A 16,563-nucleotide genomic window follows, 5' to 3' on the forward strand; every position below is an offset into this window, starting at 1 on the left:
GGCTCCACCGTGTGCTTACCATGTTTCCCCGATTTCCATTGGCTCGCGCGATCAAATTAAACTACAATTCCCGAGATGCCCAGCGAGTCGCACTTGCGACTCCCGTCCAATTTGGCTCATCTTTAGGCAGGAACGAGTAAACTACAATTCCCAGCGTGCCTTGCGGCGACGGACTCCCTGCTTCCGGCCGACGTGTCCCTCCGGAAGAGGAGCGACTGGGACCGTAGCGATATGGCGCCTCCAGCCCCCGGGCCGGCCTCCGGCGGCTCCGGGGAAGTGGACGAGCTGTTCGACGTGAAGAACGCCTTCTACATTGGCAGCTACCAGCAGTGCATTAACGAGGCGCAGCGAGTGAAGGTGCGGCCGCTCGGGGGCGAGGGGACAGTGGTGGTTCCGAAAGGCGTTTCTTCCTGGTGGCCACTGGTCGTGCTTTGATTTTTAAAATCTTCCTTCTCCTCGAGGTGTTTTTTCCCCAACGTATCTCTTCAGAGCGTTGTAAGGAGTTACCCTTGTCTTATGACAAAACTCAGAGCCGTGACAGTTTTTGTTATTTCTCACTCTAAGAGCGCGTTCTGCGCGGTGGAAGGCATTTGAGTAACGGAGGCGTTTTACGCCACTATAGTGATAATAATAGTGATTTTCACTTGTGGAGGGCCCACGTGTGCCACCATACATACCCACAATACCCCTGAAGTAGGGACTGTTGTTTGTTCTCATCTTAGGATGCCAACACCGCCGTTGGAGAGAGAAATGGCTTCTCCGACGTTACCCTGCACCACTAGCCGGGTTATTTCTCTCCAGACTTGCCTCTTCATTTCATTTCATTCACTCCTCGTTGAGTTTCTCTTTGGGCCAGGCAGTGTATTCGTGCTGGGCTCAAAGCAGTGATAAAACAGACAAAACTCCGAACTCTCTTAGAAACTTCAAGCTCAAAAAAAAAAAAAAAAAAAAAAAAAAGAAACTTCAAGCTCCCAAGGGAGACAGTAAAGCGGTTAATAAGAAGTTGGGGGTAGTGTGATGGGTAGTGGTGGGAATGAGTTTGGCCATCTGAGAGTTAGAAATAACCCCGCTAGGCAGGGCCCAGCCAGTGGATGACAAGAGAGGGTCGCAGGTCCTTTAGCAGAAACTTTTTAGGGAGGGACGTGGACGTACATTATAGACACTTTGAGAGTGAACTACTGGCGAATCGTTAAGAGCAGTGAACCTGACAGGGTCTTGCCTGCCCTGGTTGTTAACCTTCAAAAAAAACCTGTCAGTTATTTTACCAGCAAAATGGGTTTGCTGGGGATTAACGAATAATTGCAATCTGAGACATGTAACCTATGGCAAAACTGTAGGCAAGTCCAGAGAGCAGAGGAGAGGACTGCTGTCTTTCACAGGTGAAAGGGGGAGTTGAGAGGGGTCGTTATGAACAAAAAAATCCATTGAAGTAAACTGAGCTCTGAGTGTTGCGGCTTCTCATTACCTGAGCTGTGACAGTGTCTCCTTGGCTCCGCAATTGCCAGACAAGGAGAACATCTCTCATCTTCCTGTGGGGGTGGTAAAGTATAGGCTTCTTCCTCTGGGGAATGCGTGGTACCTCTCTTTTGTTGGGGTCTGCCACTAACCTGGAGTGTCAGGGCTTGAAAGCTCCCCCTTCTGATCTCCTGACTCTCTCTCTCTTTTTTTTTTTAAGAGATTTTATTTATTTATTTACGAGAGAGAGAGAGAGAGAGAGAGAGAGAGAGAGAGGCAGAGACACAGGCAGAGGGAGAAGCAGGCTCCATGCAAGGAGCCCAACGTGGGACTCGATCCAGGATCTCCAGGATCACTCCCTGGGATGAAGGTGGCGCTAAACCGCTGAGCCACCCAGGCTGCCCCGACTCTCTTTTCAACAGGCTGCCTAAAGAGATTAGACAAGTAGAGAAATGTGTGAATATATCATAACTTGAGTGCTTAAGGGGACAAGGTTAGATAAAAAGTGCTGAGTTGGAGGGGCACCTGGATGGTTAGTCAGAAGAGCATAGGACTCTTGATCATGGTGTTGTGAGCTCCAGTCCCACATTGGGTGTAGAGATGAGTAAAAATAAATATATCAACTAAAAAAAAAAGACAACACACATACCACTCTTATTTTTTTTTTGTATATTTTTTTATTGGAGTTCGATTTGCCAACATATAATCTAACAGCCAGTGCTCATCCCGTCAAGCGCCCCCATCAGTAACCAGTCACCCCATCCCCCCACCCACCTCCCCTTCCACTACCCCTTGTTCGTTTCCCAGAGTTAGGAGTCTCTCATGTTCTGTCACCCTCTCTAATATTTCCCACTTTTTTTTTTTTTTTTTACCGCTATTAATAAAAAAGAAAGGATGCTGAGTTGGAGAATGGGCAGGGGGCAGGGAGGAGGCTGCTTCCTCTGGGAATGGTCAGGTAAGCCCCAGCCTCTCTATTAGTTGAACCCAAGGCTGAACCTTGAGAAGCATCAAACCCCATAAATTGCTGCAAAGGTCTTGAGGCAGAGATGAGCTCCGGGGAGTCAGAGCATAAAAGACCAGTGTAGCAGAAGTGGGGTGAGTGGTTGTGTGTGTGTGTGTGTGTGTGTGTGTGTGTGTGTAGGATGGAGAATGAAGTAAGCAGGGCCTCACAGGAGCCACAGTAAGAGTTTGGATTTTATTCCTAAGATGTAGGGGGCCACTGGAGCACCAAGCAAAGGAAGAGCCAACTATTTCACCCGGGCAGCCAGAGGCTTGGGAGGACTTTGTACTCTGAAGTAGAGAAGGCTTACTTGTTCATGCTTCTGGCCTTTGACACTGTACCTGGTTTCCTTGAGCATCATGGGAATAAAGCCTAAAATGGACTTCAGGAGACTGTCACACTCGGAATAGTACTTGTGCAATTGTATTCGTTTTCTGATTCTCTTATAACAAACAACCACAAATGACACCTTGCAGCCACACAAATTTATTATCTCTCACTTTCTGTAGGTCGGAAGTCCTACATGGCTTGCACCAGGCTAAAATCAAGGTGTTGGGTAGGCTGTATCTCTTCTGGAAATTCTAAGGAAAAATATGCTTCCAGACTCAAATGATTGATAGCTCTGAGCCAGGGGCCAGCCTTGCCTCCTAGAGGCTTCTCTCCAATCCTCAGTCTTGAATGTGGTCTCTCCATGTCAGAACCAGCCACAGGGTGTCAGATTGAATATTCCTCTCTTGGGCTCACTTGGATTTCTCCTGCTGGTGCTTTATTTCTGACTATTCTCAGCTATAAAAACTCTTGCTATTAAGGGCTTCTGTGATTAGGGTGGGTCCTCCCCCATAACTGGGCACACTGTCCCCATTTTAGGATCCATAACCTTCATCACATCCTCGAGGCCCCTTTTGTGACAGAATGGAAGCTGTTCACAGATTCCAGGGCCTTGGATGGACATCGCAGGTTGAGTGCCTTATTCAGGTTGCCACCACAGTTGTGTGCCTCCTTCCTGGGTAACATAGACGGTGAGAAGATCAAGACAGACCTGTGCTCAGACTCTGGCTCTGTGATATTCTCTCTGCAGCCAGGGCTGAGTCATTGTACTTCTGTGCGCCTGTCTTCCCTCTGGCCCAGTGGGAACAGTGGTACCTGTTTCACCAAGGTCACTGTGAGATTCGGCGTCACACTCACACTCTGCCACCTGGCTTCTCTTGTCTGTCTTTTCTGCTTACATCATAGCGATATGTCTTTTGAGTCTTCTCTTGTCATCTTGTCATGTGCAGACTTCCCGTCACTGCTGAAAGGAAGAACCATCATGACCTGCTGTACTTAGAGAGGGACGAGAAACATTCACAGAAGCCAGACTGGTGGTCCCTGTGGGTGGAGGCACACTGCAGCCTGGCCTCTGAGCTAGGGAACTGCTCCCTTTTTGGTGATGTGGGAAACATACACTGGCACGAAATCTGACATTCTTCCTGTTGCATCCAGAATGGGCATACTGTCCCCACTGAGCCACTTGATGTGCCTTAATTCTGGTCTTTGTGCTACCTAAACCCTCTTGGGCAGCCTATACTGGGTTGAACGGTGTTTCCTAAAAGATATGTTTACCCAGAACCTGTGAATGTGACTAATTTGGGAAAAGGATCATTGCAGATATAATTCCATAAAGGATCTCTGGATGTGATCAGCTGGGATTTAGGATAGGCCCTAAATCCAATGACTGGTGCTCTTCTAAGAGAAAGGCAAAGAGAGGTTTGAGGCAGATGGAGGAGGATAAGGAAACAGAGATTGGGGTGATGGGGCCACAAGCCAAGGAGTTCTTGGAGAACCTGGAAGAGGCCAGGAAGGATCCTTCTATAGAACCTTTGATAGTATGGTCCTACTGACACCTTGATTTTGAACTCCTAACCTCCAGGACTGTGAGAGAATAATTTTCTATTTTTTTTTTTAAGGTTTTATTTATTAGAGAGAATGCGAGCATGCGAGCAGGGGCAGGAACAGAGGGAGAAGGAGTCTTTCTCTTTGAGCAGGGAGCTTGAGCAGGACTTGATCCCGCGATGCTGGGATCATGACCAGAACCAAAGGCAGACACATAACTGAGCAACCCAGGTGCCCCAATTTTCTGTTATTTCTAACCACCCAGTTTATAATTCATTACAGTGGCCCCAGCAATCTCTGACAGGCATGATCTGAGGTGGCCCCAAGTGGAACACCTGGTACATCATTGCTTTTTATCAGATGTAGTGCTCTGTCACCATCATGATGTTTGTTTGTCAGACATTTCTTAAGTATCCACAAATGGTAGGTACCACCCTAATGCTGGGGATAAAGCAGTGAAGAAAGCCTCAAGAAGCTGAAGGCCCAGCGTGGCCATCCTGACAAGGGGCCCCACCCCATCACTAGACCCACTTCTCCCCCCACAAAGGTACTCACTGTCCTCAGGACTGGCTGCACCTCTGAGCTGCCTAGGGGCAGTCAGAGGCCACTCTGGGATCGGCCATCATTGATGGGTATGAACCTCCTGGCTTTGTTCTCAGGTAATTCTGGTGAGCTATCCCCAAGCAGCAAATGGCTGAGAAGCATTTGTTCAGAAAGACGCCATTCCTGTTTACTTAGATCTGGAGATCTGCCTAGCACTCAGCACACAGCTTCTGCCCGAGGCCTTATGAGCCTTCTTCCGTTCTTGGCTCTGAGGCCCTCCCAGGGCCTCATGGCCTGGCCAGGGCTCAGGGGGCTTTCCCCACAGCCCAGAGTGACCAGTGTGTGATGTCCCCTCTCCAGAGCTCCCCAGCCCTGTGGTGGGAGGCTTGAGTGGCACGGCCCAGGCTGGACACAGAGGTCACTGAGCCAGGGCAGCCCAGCTGAGCTCTCTCAGAAAGGCCCTCTGTGTGGGCAACCTTCGTCTCTTCTTCCATGTTTAAAAAAGTGTTTTGGAACAAAAACAGGACAGGAACACATTGCATAGAAGTACAAAAAGTAAAGTCCCCTGCGCATGTCTCCTGGGTCCCATCTGTTCTGCAGAATTACCCATCCACCTTTGGATAGGAATGCTCCCAGGCCTGTTTTCTCTACTTTTACAAACCCAAGCACTGGGGTATTTTCCCTCAACAACTCGGACCACCTGTACCACTGAGAAGCTTCTGTTTTGACCCGCTGCACCCTGGGAGCCCCTGTCAGTATGAGTGGCTGCATGTCCAGTGGTGAGAGGCGTGGGCTCTACCCTGCTCCCTTCCCTGGGTAGTGGTAGTAGGGGACAAGGTCAGGGCTGGAACCCAGTCCTGGGGAAGCTGCTTGCTCCTGGTCTCTGCCAAGGACCTGTCTGGCCTGTGGCTCCAAGTGTCCTTACGTGCTTCTGTCTCCACAGCCCTCAAGCCCGGAGAGAGATGTGGAAAGGGATGTCTTCCTGTACAGAGCGTACCTTGCACAGGTGAGTGTGGACCTGTGACCTCCAGTGTTCCTGGGACAGGAGAGTAAGGAACAGAGTGCTGGGTGGCAACAGGGGCTGGGACGGTAGACAAAGGAGGTCAGAGTCCAGCAACTTCCCATGGTTGGTGTGGCCTCCACAAGTAGGTAGCTGTGTCCCCAAGGTTGTGGACTCACCAGGCCCAAGGACCAGTATGGGGATTTCTCCCTTTTCTTCTATCATCAGTAGATTGTGTTTGTTTAATACAGCTTCGGGTTTGCAGAATAGGATAGAGATAGATAGGAAAGAGAATCCCACCCCCAGTAGATAAGAAAGAGATAGGAAAGAGAATCCCACCGCCCACCCCTAGTCTGCAGGCAGGTTTTCTTCCTACTCACATCTGGGGTTGGTGGGATGCTTTCATTGGTGGATGCACCAGTGTTGGCACTGCTGTTAAGTCAGGGCCATAGTTTATTCCAGGCTCTAGGAACATTACCCTGGGAGTGCAAGCAGTACAGATGGTGCGGACAGGACTGAGTCGTGCCCTGCCCTGGTTTCCCCAGCCAGGGCCCACTGGCAGCCAGCCTCCCACCTGCCTTCTCCCCCCAGCCTCAGCCTTGGACTGTGGTCTGTCCTGGGCACTTGGCTCCACGGCTGCCCTCATCTCACCTCACCTCAGGCCTTGAGTGGCTTCCTGGTTCTGTTCACATCTTTCCCTCTGTGGAGTGTTCTGGAGCCTGATGGGACCCCACCCTCCCATTGACCAAGCCTCCCCTGCCCCCTGACCTTGACGGTGAACAGTATGTGGTTGGCCTCTACAGAGGAGCTGCCCTGATGTATGTGGAATCTTCTTGCAATGTATACATTTTTTTTTTTTTTAAAGAACACCTATATATGGCAGTAAAAACATCAGAATCACTCCAGTTCCCTCCCAGCAGTTAACACCACCACCAGTTCTGAATGTCAGCAGGGAGGGGGTGAATGTCCTGATTTATAGAAGTGCATTCCCTGCCTGCCTGCCCCCCTGCCCCTGAGCATTCCCCCCAGAGCTGGCAGGCCCCTCACCCTGTCACCTCAGCCCTGGGAACTGGACACTGAGCAGCTGGGGTCTCCATTGTGACAAGTGACACTGTGCTGGCTCGCAGCAGGTTCTGTAGTAGAACTGGCAGCTGGCAGGCTGAGGGGTCCCTGGGGGTGGTGGGCCTGGTTCCAGGTGCTAGGGCTCTGCCAGGGTGATGCTAGAGCCCTAAAATGCTCTCATGTATTCTGGGGTCTGAGGTATAAGCCCCACGGGGGAGAGCAGGTCAGTGACAGTGTGCTTGTCTTGACTGCAGAGGAAGTATGGTGTAGTCCTGGATGAGATCAAGCCCTCCTCAGCCCCCGAGCTCCAGGCCGTGCGCATGTTCGCTGAGTACCTGGCCAACGACAGCCAGAGGTGAGGATGGGAGGGCACGGGTGGGCATCTCTCCCCACCTTCTCACCTCCCTGAGCCTCAGTGAAAGCACATTCCATGGGATGCCTGAGTGGTTCAGTGGTTGAGCGTCTGCCTTCCGCTCAGGGCGTGATCCCGAAGTTTGAGGATCGAGTCCTACATCGAGCTTCGGAGCCTGCTTCTCCTCTGTCTGCCTATGTCTCTATCTCTCTCTGTCTCTCATGTAAATAAAATCTTAAAAAAAAAAAAAAAAAAGAAGGAAAGCACGTTCCTATCCTGCTTGGACATTTATGTAAGCCATTCATTCTGATGCTGGCCAGGTACTTGCCCAGGTGCTTATGAGCTCTGCCTCTGCCTCTGCAGGTGGAAGCTGTGTGACCCTGCCTTGTCCGTGCATAGGGGACCAGCATGACCTGGCAGGCTCCATGGCTCCAGTGCACCTCAGTTCCCCCCACCCCAGGAATGGCTGGTTGTGAGGCCCCCTAGGATTGGGAACGTAAAATGTTCCCCACAGGGTACCTGGGATAGGGCAACAGCCTAGCCCATGACATGGAGACACTCTGCTCTGTAGATCTTCCCTTGCCCACCTGCCCAGCCCTGAGACCCCACCACCACCCTGGAGCATCCCTCATAGTGGCAAGGAGCCTCACGGAAAGGCCTTCCCCAAGCTCTGCCTAGTGGAACTTCTTAGAACAGGACTTGATTGTGACTTGTTGATACCGCGCTACTCTTGTGGGCCACTGAGGTTGACTTTGGATCCCAGGTGTGGGTGAGACCACCTGCTGTGATCCCTGCCACTGCTCTTATAGAGCGCAGTGTTCTGTGCCCTGTCTGCTGACTGGGCTCCTTCACCTTTGAAGCTTGAGGCTCAGGGAGATTTACTTGTCAGCGATGACAGCTGAATGGGGACCCCCAGATTCTGACCCCCAGAACCCATGAATGCAATACCATTGGAAATGAGGTCTTTGCAGATGCAATTAGTTAAGGATCTTGAGATTGTCCTGGATATAGGATGGACCCTGGTATCCTCATAAGAGACCAAAGAAGAGAAGACAGAGAAGGTACAGAGGGGTGGGCTGTGTGAAGATGGAGGCAGAATTGGGATGAGACAGAAGCCAAGGGGTGCCAAGGACTGTGGGGAGCCAGCTAAAGCCAGGGGAGAGGCTTGGGATGGATTCACCCTCAGGAGCCTCAGAAGGAACTCGCCCTGCCCACACTTGGATATCGAGCTTCTGTCTCCTAGAACTTCTTTTCTGTGAGTCTGTTCCTATTGCTTGTGTCTTTCTGGTTTGTGATGCCTTGTGATGGCAGCCCCAGGACACCAAGACAGGCAGCCTCCTGAGGCTATCATTTCTTCCTCTCCACACTTCATGAGCCTTATTCTTTCAGAAGAAGACGGGCCCTGGGACCATCTAGGAGCAGGGGCTTAGGAAGGCAGAGTGGTTTGGGGTGGATATGTCCTGCCAGCACAAACTGCTGCCCCCTAGCCAGCCCAGCAGGCTGGCTATGGAGAAAGTCCCAGGACCTGCAGGTAAACGATGATATGTTACAGTAACGGCATATGACACCAAGGTCACATTAGCAGCAGCATGTAGCATGTCTACTCTCAGTGCCACAAACCAGCCAGGAGACTATGGGGTGGCCCCAAGCGCTCCATGACAACTCTGTGTCACACCGTGTATATGGTCTAGGTGTGCAGAGTGGGAAATAGTCTCAGATTTGAAGTCCTTTGTCTATCAGGCTCTTCGGTGGGCCTGAGGACAGTGACAGTTGTGTCCCCATCCTCCAGGACCTTAAGACACAGATCCTTGGGCAACTTGGGGCCTGGCCTTTGCTTCCCTTCTCCTATCAGCTATTTAGCAGCCTTTTGAAACAAGGGGTCTTGACTCTGTTTAGTTAAGCAGATCTTGGTTCAGGTGTCCTGTGGCCCATGGAGAAACTGACTGATCCTTGGTGGAGCCCTGACTTCAGCCTGGCCCCCAGCCCAGCATGTCACCCACCTGCCAGGAGCAGCCAGCCTCCTTGGCAAGGCAGCGACGTCACTGGTGTGAAATTCATCTGTGTAGCTTCCTGTCTCCAGAGAGGCACCCCTGGCGAGTCAGCTTGTACCTCTGTGTCCAGGGTGGTGTGGACACTATGGCCCCCTAGCTCTGAGGGCCAGGAGGTCTTTAAGCTTAGGCAATCATTTGTGCCACTTTATAGACATGGCCCCTCCTGCACCACATCTCCTCATGAGGCCTGAGACCACCCAGCCTCAGTTTCTCTGTGTAAGGGTGAGAAGTGCCACATGGGAAGGTGGTGGGTCTTAACAGAGAGCCTGTTCTGCCTGCAGCTGCTGTGTTCCCCTGGGGGCCCTCTCACCCTTTCCGGACCTGTCTGCTCCCACGAGGGCAAGGCTGGCTTCCCACTCCTGGCTGCAAGCCCTCAACAGCTTCCTCTTGCAGGGACTCGATCGTTGTCGAGCTGGACCGGGAGATGAGCAGGAGCGTGGACGTGACAAACACCACCTTCCTGCTGATGGCTGCCTCCATCTACTTCCACGACCAGAACCCAGATGCAGCCCTGCGTACTCTGCACCAGGGGGACAGCCTGGAGTGGTGGGTGTCCTTCCTGTTCCAGGGGGAAGGCCTGGAGGCCTGAGGGGCCCCTTTGGTCTCCAGGCTGCCCATGGCCCCATTGGCCATTGTCATGGGAACAGTGTGGGGCTGCCCAGAGAGACTGGTGGGGCCCAGGCTTCCCATTCAGGCTGCAGCTCCCATTCTCGGGCCAGGAGACACTCCTTTCTGTTCGGCTGGGCTGCTGTTCCCAAGGACACGGCTCCCAGGGCTGGAAATCCTCTTTTCCCAATGGCAGAGTTGAAAGCACCTTTGTTTCTGCCCGTGGTTTCTACACCCCCACCCCCACCACGGAGCTCTGTGTCCCTGGGCTCTGGCCTTTCCAAGGTCCTCCCCACGTTCCCCCAGGCCCTCCCTTGAGGCTAGCCCTCATTCATGGGACTCCAGGGCTGGGGTGCTGGAGCCCCTTGTGGCGCACCGTATGCTCTACCCACCACCTCAGGAAGTGACCCTGGGCCGGCACTGCATTGAGGACACTGTGTCCAGGGCTCCAACCCAGAGGGTGTGACAGCCCTGCCCTGTGAACTCTCTGGTGCCTGCTGTCCCTTGGTGGGTAGGTCACCACAGATTCATTATTGTATCTGTTTACATTCCCCCTTCAGTCCAGAAAGGGATTTGCGGCAGCCTAGATATAAGTCTGGCAAACAGTTTACAAGGCAATAGACTGTTGTTGTTTTTTTTAAAGATTTATTTATTTATTTATGATGGACATAGAGAGGGAGGCAGAGACACAGGCAGAGGGAGAAGCAGGCTCCATGCAGGGAGCCCGATGTGGGACTTGATCCCAGGACTCCAGGATCGCGCCCCGGGCCAAAGGCAGGCGCCAAACCGCTGAGCCACCCAGGAATCCCCCGGCAGTAGACTGTTTTTCAGATCCCTACACAGGTTGATCTGGATGGGAAAATGTGGGAACTAGTGACTATATATATCATTGGTGGTCACAGCTGTCAGGCAGAGAGGGAAGCCATGGGTGTGGGACCCACCTGTCCCATGGAGCACCCCTGTGACTGGAACCACAGCCTTCTCTGGTGGCTGACCCTTTGCTTGGCTGCTCAGCTTGCTCCCTGGGCTCTTGGTACTGGGTGGTGGCTGGTGTCCCCCTCATACCAGGAGTGGGGTGCAGGTATGGTGCCTAGCCTTGGGGTAGTCAGTGGGATGACTTTAGAACCCATGAAAGCTCCAGCCCCAAGTGCTTAGTGGTGAAATGGGGGAGCCAGGGTCCCGGGAAGCAGTGGGAGGTTTGGCCCAGTGTACAGTGCCTGGATCTGAGTCCAGTACTGTTCAGCATCGCCCTCTACAAGGCAAGGCCGGCAGCCCCAGCTCTCCTAGGAATGTTCCTGGAGGTGGCACTCACACAGAGTGAGCCCTGATAGGCAGCAGGGTGATGAGGATGCCTGCTGACTGCCCGCTCTGTCCCGCAGCATGGCCATGACTGTGCAGATCCTACTGAAGCTGGACCGCCTGGATCTTGCCAGGTAAGTCTCTCCCATGCGTGCCCACCTGTGGCTCCTGAGCTGGGACCCATGTGTCAGGGCTGTCTGAGCAGCACCCAGGCCTTTGCCCACTAGGGGGCACTCACCCTGGGGACCTTCCCTGAGCCCCTTCCAAGGCCTAGAGCATTAGTGGTACTATCGCTTCTCCGGTCACTTCATTCTAGCCCACTGGGATGACTCACTGTGGTTTACCTGCCCTTCCCTGCAGGGTGTTGCCTGGGATGAGGAATGGTGCTGTCCATGCCTTAGTTTCCTTCTGTGACTTGGGGGGTAGGGCCTGCAGAGTTAGGGTGGGCTTCCCAAGTGTGTGGTGGCAGCAGCTGGGCCGAGTCCGTGAGCTGGCACCCGTGGCTACTTTGTGAGTAGGAATGGTGGTGAGGGGGCTCCCTTCAACCCTTCTGTGTCCCCAGGAAGGAGCTGAAGAAAATGCAGGACCAGGACGAGGATGCGACCCTCACTCAGCTGGCCACTGCGTGGGTCAATCTGGCTGTGGTGAGCTCCTGGGCTGTACTGAGGGAAGGAGGGAGCCCCTGCCTCCAGAGCTGGCCGGTCCCATGGGGGAGAGTGCCAGTATGGGCTTCTGTGGACACATTGGACCTGCTGCTTCTTTGGGGCCAGGACACATCCCCCAGGGGAGCCCCCAGCCTGGTGCGCCCTGGCACATTTCCTACTTTACTCAGAACCAACCCAATTCCTCCCTCCTCAGAGCTGAGCAGCTTGGCCAGAGCCAGAGTGAATGAGCTGGGGGAGGACTCTGGAACCATACTTGATGGACTGAGTGGGCCAGCCTGGCAGTGCAGCCTCCTCCCAGGGCTGACCCTGGACTTGGCTCCCACTCAGTTTGTTCCCTGGGCTTTTGGCACTGTGCAGTGGTCAGTGTCCTCCTAACACCTTCCCCTGCACCTAGCCCCTATCTCCCCCCGCCTGGGCAGCACCCCCCATCTTGGCAGTGGCCCCTTTTCTGGCTTTTGGCACTGGACTTTCTCTCTCTAAGCCTTTTTTTTTTTTTTTTTTTTTTGTATGGGCTGCTTAAGATGTGTTCCCCGTCTGTGTGTGCTTACACTGCCCTTGGGGGGCTGAGGCCTCACACGAGCTTGTTTCTAGTGTCTAGTTTAGCCGATGAACCCTGCCCACACTTCACCAGCTCTGCATTTTCCCGCAAGCTTTCACGTCTTGGTCTCGGGGTCCCCTGTAAGAGTGATGTTACTACATCTTTAGCAGGCAGACAGAACCTTTCATTCAGAACCCAGGTGGTCGAGATCAGGACTGCTGGTGACAGGGGTGTCCAGGGACTGCCTGCCACGCACTGGCCATGCCAGGATCACCTCAGCAAAGTGATCTGCTCTGTGAGGGAGCGGGCAGTGGCAGGGCTGGGAAGCAGGGTGACAAACTGGTGATGTTGGAATTGTCCCCGCAGGGTGGTGAGAAGCTGCAGGACGCCTACTACATCTTTCAGGAAATGGCTGACAAGTGCTCATCCACCCTGCTGCTGCTCAACGGGCAGGCGGCCTGCCACATGGCCCAGGGCCGATGGGAGGCTGCCGAAGGGGTGCTCCAGGAGGCTCTGGACAAGGTATGGCAGGCCCAGCCTGCACTGCAGCTCCCAGTGGGGACAGCAGGTGACCCGGGGCTTGGGCTTGCTTCAGAAGGAGACCCCATAGGCCTGATGTGTGATCACATGGGAATTTATATTAATGCCAAACCAGCTAAGAATCAGGATTGCAAATAGAAATGTTGAGTGTAGTTTCTCTTAGAAGTAGGAGGATCCCATCAGCCTGGGCTTCTGTTGGCCTGAGCTGAGCAAAAGTTCTTGCCATCATGTTGGCTGTTGGCCTGGGGGCCTCTTGATGTGATTCCTCACCTGAGTCGGTACTTGGAAGAGATGCCCGCTGTTCATCATCAAGGGGAGAGTGGGCTGCAAACGTGAGGTGTTGCCTGGGCCTGTCCTGGCCTAAAAGAGGGACCTTGAGTGAGGCCCTGTGGGGAAGCCCCAGCTGTTGTCTTCCCCCGACCAACATGTGAGGTCTTGTGTGTTATTTTTATAATCAGAGGACATGTCAAAGTTTCTTTCCATCTTTGGAAAACATTTCTTGATACGATGAGAAACAGACACCAGTAGGAAGCTTTCTCCCTGTATCTCTGTGAGGGGTCGAGTTACCATCAGAAGGTTGTTTGCAGATCAGGGACGGGCCAGGGCCGTTAGGTGCTCCTCAGGCTGCATACTTGGAGCTGCCTTGCCCTGCCAGGCAGCCACCATGCCTCCTTGACAGGGTCTGACTCAACTGGACTGCTGTATGCCAGCCGGGCTGGTCAGGAAAGCCTGGCCTGGTGGGGCGTCTCTGCCCTAGAAGGAGAGGGCAGTGGGGTCCCCAGTTAAATAACACCCATCTGTCCTCATTCTCTGAGACACCACCTGGGCTGGCTTGCTGCCCCGTGGCCCTGTCCCTGCCCTCCCCCCCCCCCCCCCCCCGCGGCCTGAGGCATGCCGTGGCCTCATTCATCCTGGTGCCTGCGTGTCACCCCATGCTTTCCACTGTCCTTCCCATTCCTTTTTGTGTTCACCTCGTTTTGCTTCTGTGAGCACATGCCATTGTGCCCTATGACAACAGCTGAGGAGTCTAAGGTGGAGAGAAGTTGAGTCTCCCCAGAGCAGGGCAGCCGTGGCATGGAGCTGGGTCTGGGCAGGAGGCTGGGGTCCATACAATTCCTTGAACCTGCAACACCACGAGTCTGGGTTGCTGTTCTCTGCTCCAGGTGCCCAGTTAGGGCTCCCTGCAGTGTCCCTGCTTCAGAGCCCTGTGTGGGTGGGTAGAGTGAGGTCATCCGCTTGGATGTTCTGGTAATTTCCCAGCAGTTTCTTGTCAAGGCCCCTGGAGAGCAGGAGGGGCAGGCGGGGTCTGCCCTGTGGTCTCAGACCTCATTTTTGCAGCAAGAGGGACAGCTTGCCAGTGATGGTATTCAGGCCATCTTGGGTTGGGCTCTTTTACTTTGAGGTTGGTATAATAAATAGACCCCTCGCAAATCACAGCAAGCAAGGGGGCTCTTTTGCATCCTGGTCTGCAGATGAGACACCGGGCTTAGAGGGGAAGCCGCTGTTGGGGAAAAGAAAGGTAGTCAGAAGGTGGGTTGGGGTTGGGGCTGGGCTGGGGCCCCCTCGTCACTTAGGTAGAAAGGAGGGCCCTGAGGTCACCACTTCGCAGAATGGCCAGTAGGCACGTTTTGGGTCTTGCAGCCCTCACCTGCTCCACCTCTGAGGGTATGACCTTGTATGGGTCATGTCTTCACCCTGGGTCAGTGGGAGGCATTTTCCCACCTGAGATGGGGATGGGCAGGCCAAGTCTGGGGCCTAGGGGAGCTGACCCTGCTCGCCTGGTGTTCCCTGTGTTTCCAGGACAGTGGCCACCCGGAGACACTGATCAACCTCATTGTCCTGTCACAGCACCTGGGCAAGCCACCCGAGGTAGGGTCCCCTGGTGCACGGGAAGTGTTCTGGCCCTTAGGGTGCCAGCGTGTGGTGGGCAGGGGTCTGTGATACGGCTCCAGCCCCAGATGAAGGTCAGCATCTTGAGCGGAAACGCATTCCTTTTGGGGGCAGGGGTGGTGGTGGTGGTGAGTGCAGTTCATTGGCGGGAGGGGCCCTGGGAAGTTGGTGTCGCAGGTGATCCTCTAGGGCCCCACCCTGGCCCAGGCTGTAGGCCAGCTGCTCCATGGGCCCTATGAACTATGAGCTGTGTCTCAGAGGGCCAGCTGAGCTGGGATCCCCATCTGTGCCATCTCTTGGTGGAGAGAAAATGGGCCCAGGGGAGCAATCCCTGTGAGCCCATGTTGTCTAAGGGTGGGGAGGGAGGGAGAACTCTGGGGCACCGCTCTCTGTAGGTGACTGACTGGCCCAGTTGGCCAAGGACCGACCCCAGGACTTCCTGACAGTCGGTCACCCATCTCTTATAGAAGCCCCACCCCCACCCCGGCAGCCTCAGGTCTGGGGCAGAACAGCATAGACAAGACAGCTGTCCCACTCACCCCAGAAATAGCACTGGACCCCTAGTCTCAGGGAGACAGGTGCCCCACCCCCTGAGTCAGAGCTGGGCCTGGGGAGGTAAGGGGAGCTGGGAGCAAGGGCTCTTCCTGCGGTCCAGGTTCTAATACTGAGATCTCTGGGGTTTCTCTGTACAATGTGCCCAGAACAAATTCACCTCCCCTCCCAACCCTCTTCCCCCTGACCTACCTGCCCTCTGCTCCTCCTAGTCCTAGTCCTCTCCTAAGGTCCCTCCCAGCCTACTCCCCTGAATCTGGTGATGCATCCTCCAACCGTGCACTAGCATGGGCTCTGTGCCAGGTGCCCCCTCTTCCCTCCCCAGCCCTGGGGGTCCTCTGTCATCAGCCTGATTTCACAGTGAGGTGATGGACGTGATGGGAGACCAGGGCCCTTGCTTGGGGTTATCTGGGCAGCCCTCACTTCACCCCTCCTCTCGCTCTGCATGTGCAAGCCGCCTGGGTGCCCCCTATTCAACTGACCTGGCCTCTGGCCTCATTTCCCTTGCAGGTGACAAACCGCTACCTGTCCCAGCTGAAGGATGCACACAGGTCCCACCCCTTTATCAAGGAGTACCAGGCCAAGGTGAGCCTGAGCTGGCGGTCTGTCCCACATCCCCAGACACCCCCCTAGGCGGGGCCAGGGAAGGCCTGTGACTGAGGTCTTGACTCACGTTCTCTGTTTCTCTTTCTGCCCCCACTGTCCCCAATCCACATTGCAGGAGAACGACTTTGACCGGCTGGTGCTGCAGTATGCTCCCAGCGCCTGAGGCTGGCTGCAGGCTGGTTCCCAAGCCCGGGAACAGCGAGGCTGGGCATGCTGCCCCCACTGCCAGGCACCCATCCTCTTGTGCTCTTGGTTGCTCTGGCTAGAGGTGAAGGCTCGAGGCTCAGCCTGACCAGGGCCCCTTTTGTCAATAAATATATCCACCTGATCCATGTCTGCCACTCTGGGAGGGACATGTGTGAACCACGACTCGGAAGGGAGGGTCCCAGGCACTGTCCCCCAGGGCTTTTCCTGGGAGGGAAGCCTTGGAGACCAGGGCCTGTGAACAGGAGCTGCACAGACTCCCCACCCCTGAAACAGCTGCCCCATGATGCTGAGCTACGGCGGCACTGCTATGTCTCCCAAGTCCACT

At 54.3% G+C, this 16,563-nt stretch overlaps 1 protein-coding gene across 2 annotated transcripts; it reads left to right on the forward strand.

Annotated features, from left to right (window-relative positions):
* Window positions 1–31: 31 nt before the first annotated feature.
* On the forward strand, window positions 32–16,359 carry COPE (COPI coat complex subunit epsilon). Of its 2 annotated transcripts, XM_025989587.2 has the most exons (10): window positions 32–357; window positions 5,814–5,876; window positions 7,187–7,287; window positions 9,729–9,881; window positions 11,321–11,374; window positions 11,803–11,884; window positions 12,810–12,965; window positions 14,784–14,852; window positions 15,936–16,010; window positions 16,147–16,359. In XM_025989587.2, the coding sequence occupies exons 1-10, from the start codon at window positions 232–234 to the stop codon at window positions 16,192–16,194; spliced, it is 927 nt and encodes a 308-aa protein (XP_025845372.1). In that variant the 5' UTR covers window positions 32–231; the 3' UTR covers window positions 16,195–16,359. The 2 variants fall into 2 exon arrangements, with proteins under 2 accessions (XP_025845372.1, XP_025845373.1); XM_025989588.2 differs by lacking the exon at window positions 9,729–9,881 and having other exon boundaries at window positions 184–357.
* The last annotated feature ends 204 nt before the right edge of the window (window positions 16,360–16,563 follow it).

This window comes from Vulpes vulpes, chromosome 9, assembly GCF_048418805.1.
Source record: "Vulpes vulpes isolate BD-2025 chromosome 9, VulVul3, whole genome shotgun sequence".
Taxonomy (NCBI): domain Eukaryota; kingdom Metazoa; phylum Chordata; class Mammalia; order Carnivora; family Canidae; genus Vulpes; species Vulpes vulpes.

Excerpts from the sequence above, each read along its gene's own strand:
- COPE (XM_025989587.2), top strand. The coding sequence starts at position 232 with ATGGCGCCTCCAGCCCCCGGGCCGGCCTCCGGCGGCTCCGGGGAAGTG. Across the intron at positions 5,877-7,186 it reads ACAGAGCGTACCTTGCACAG|AGGAAGTATGGTGTAGTCCT; the intron begins GTGAGTGTGGAC and ends TCTTGACTGCAG. Across the intron at positions 9,882-11,320 it reads CAGGGGGACAGCCTGGAGTG|CATGGCCATGACTGTGCAGA; the intron begins GTGGGTGTCCTT and ends TCTGTCCCGCAG.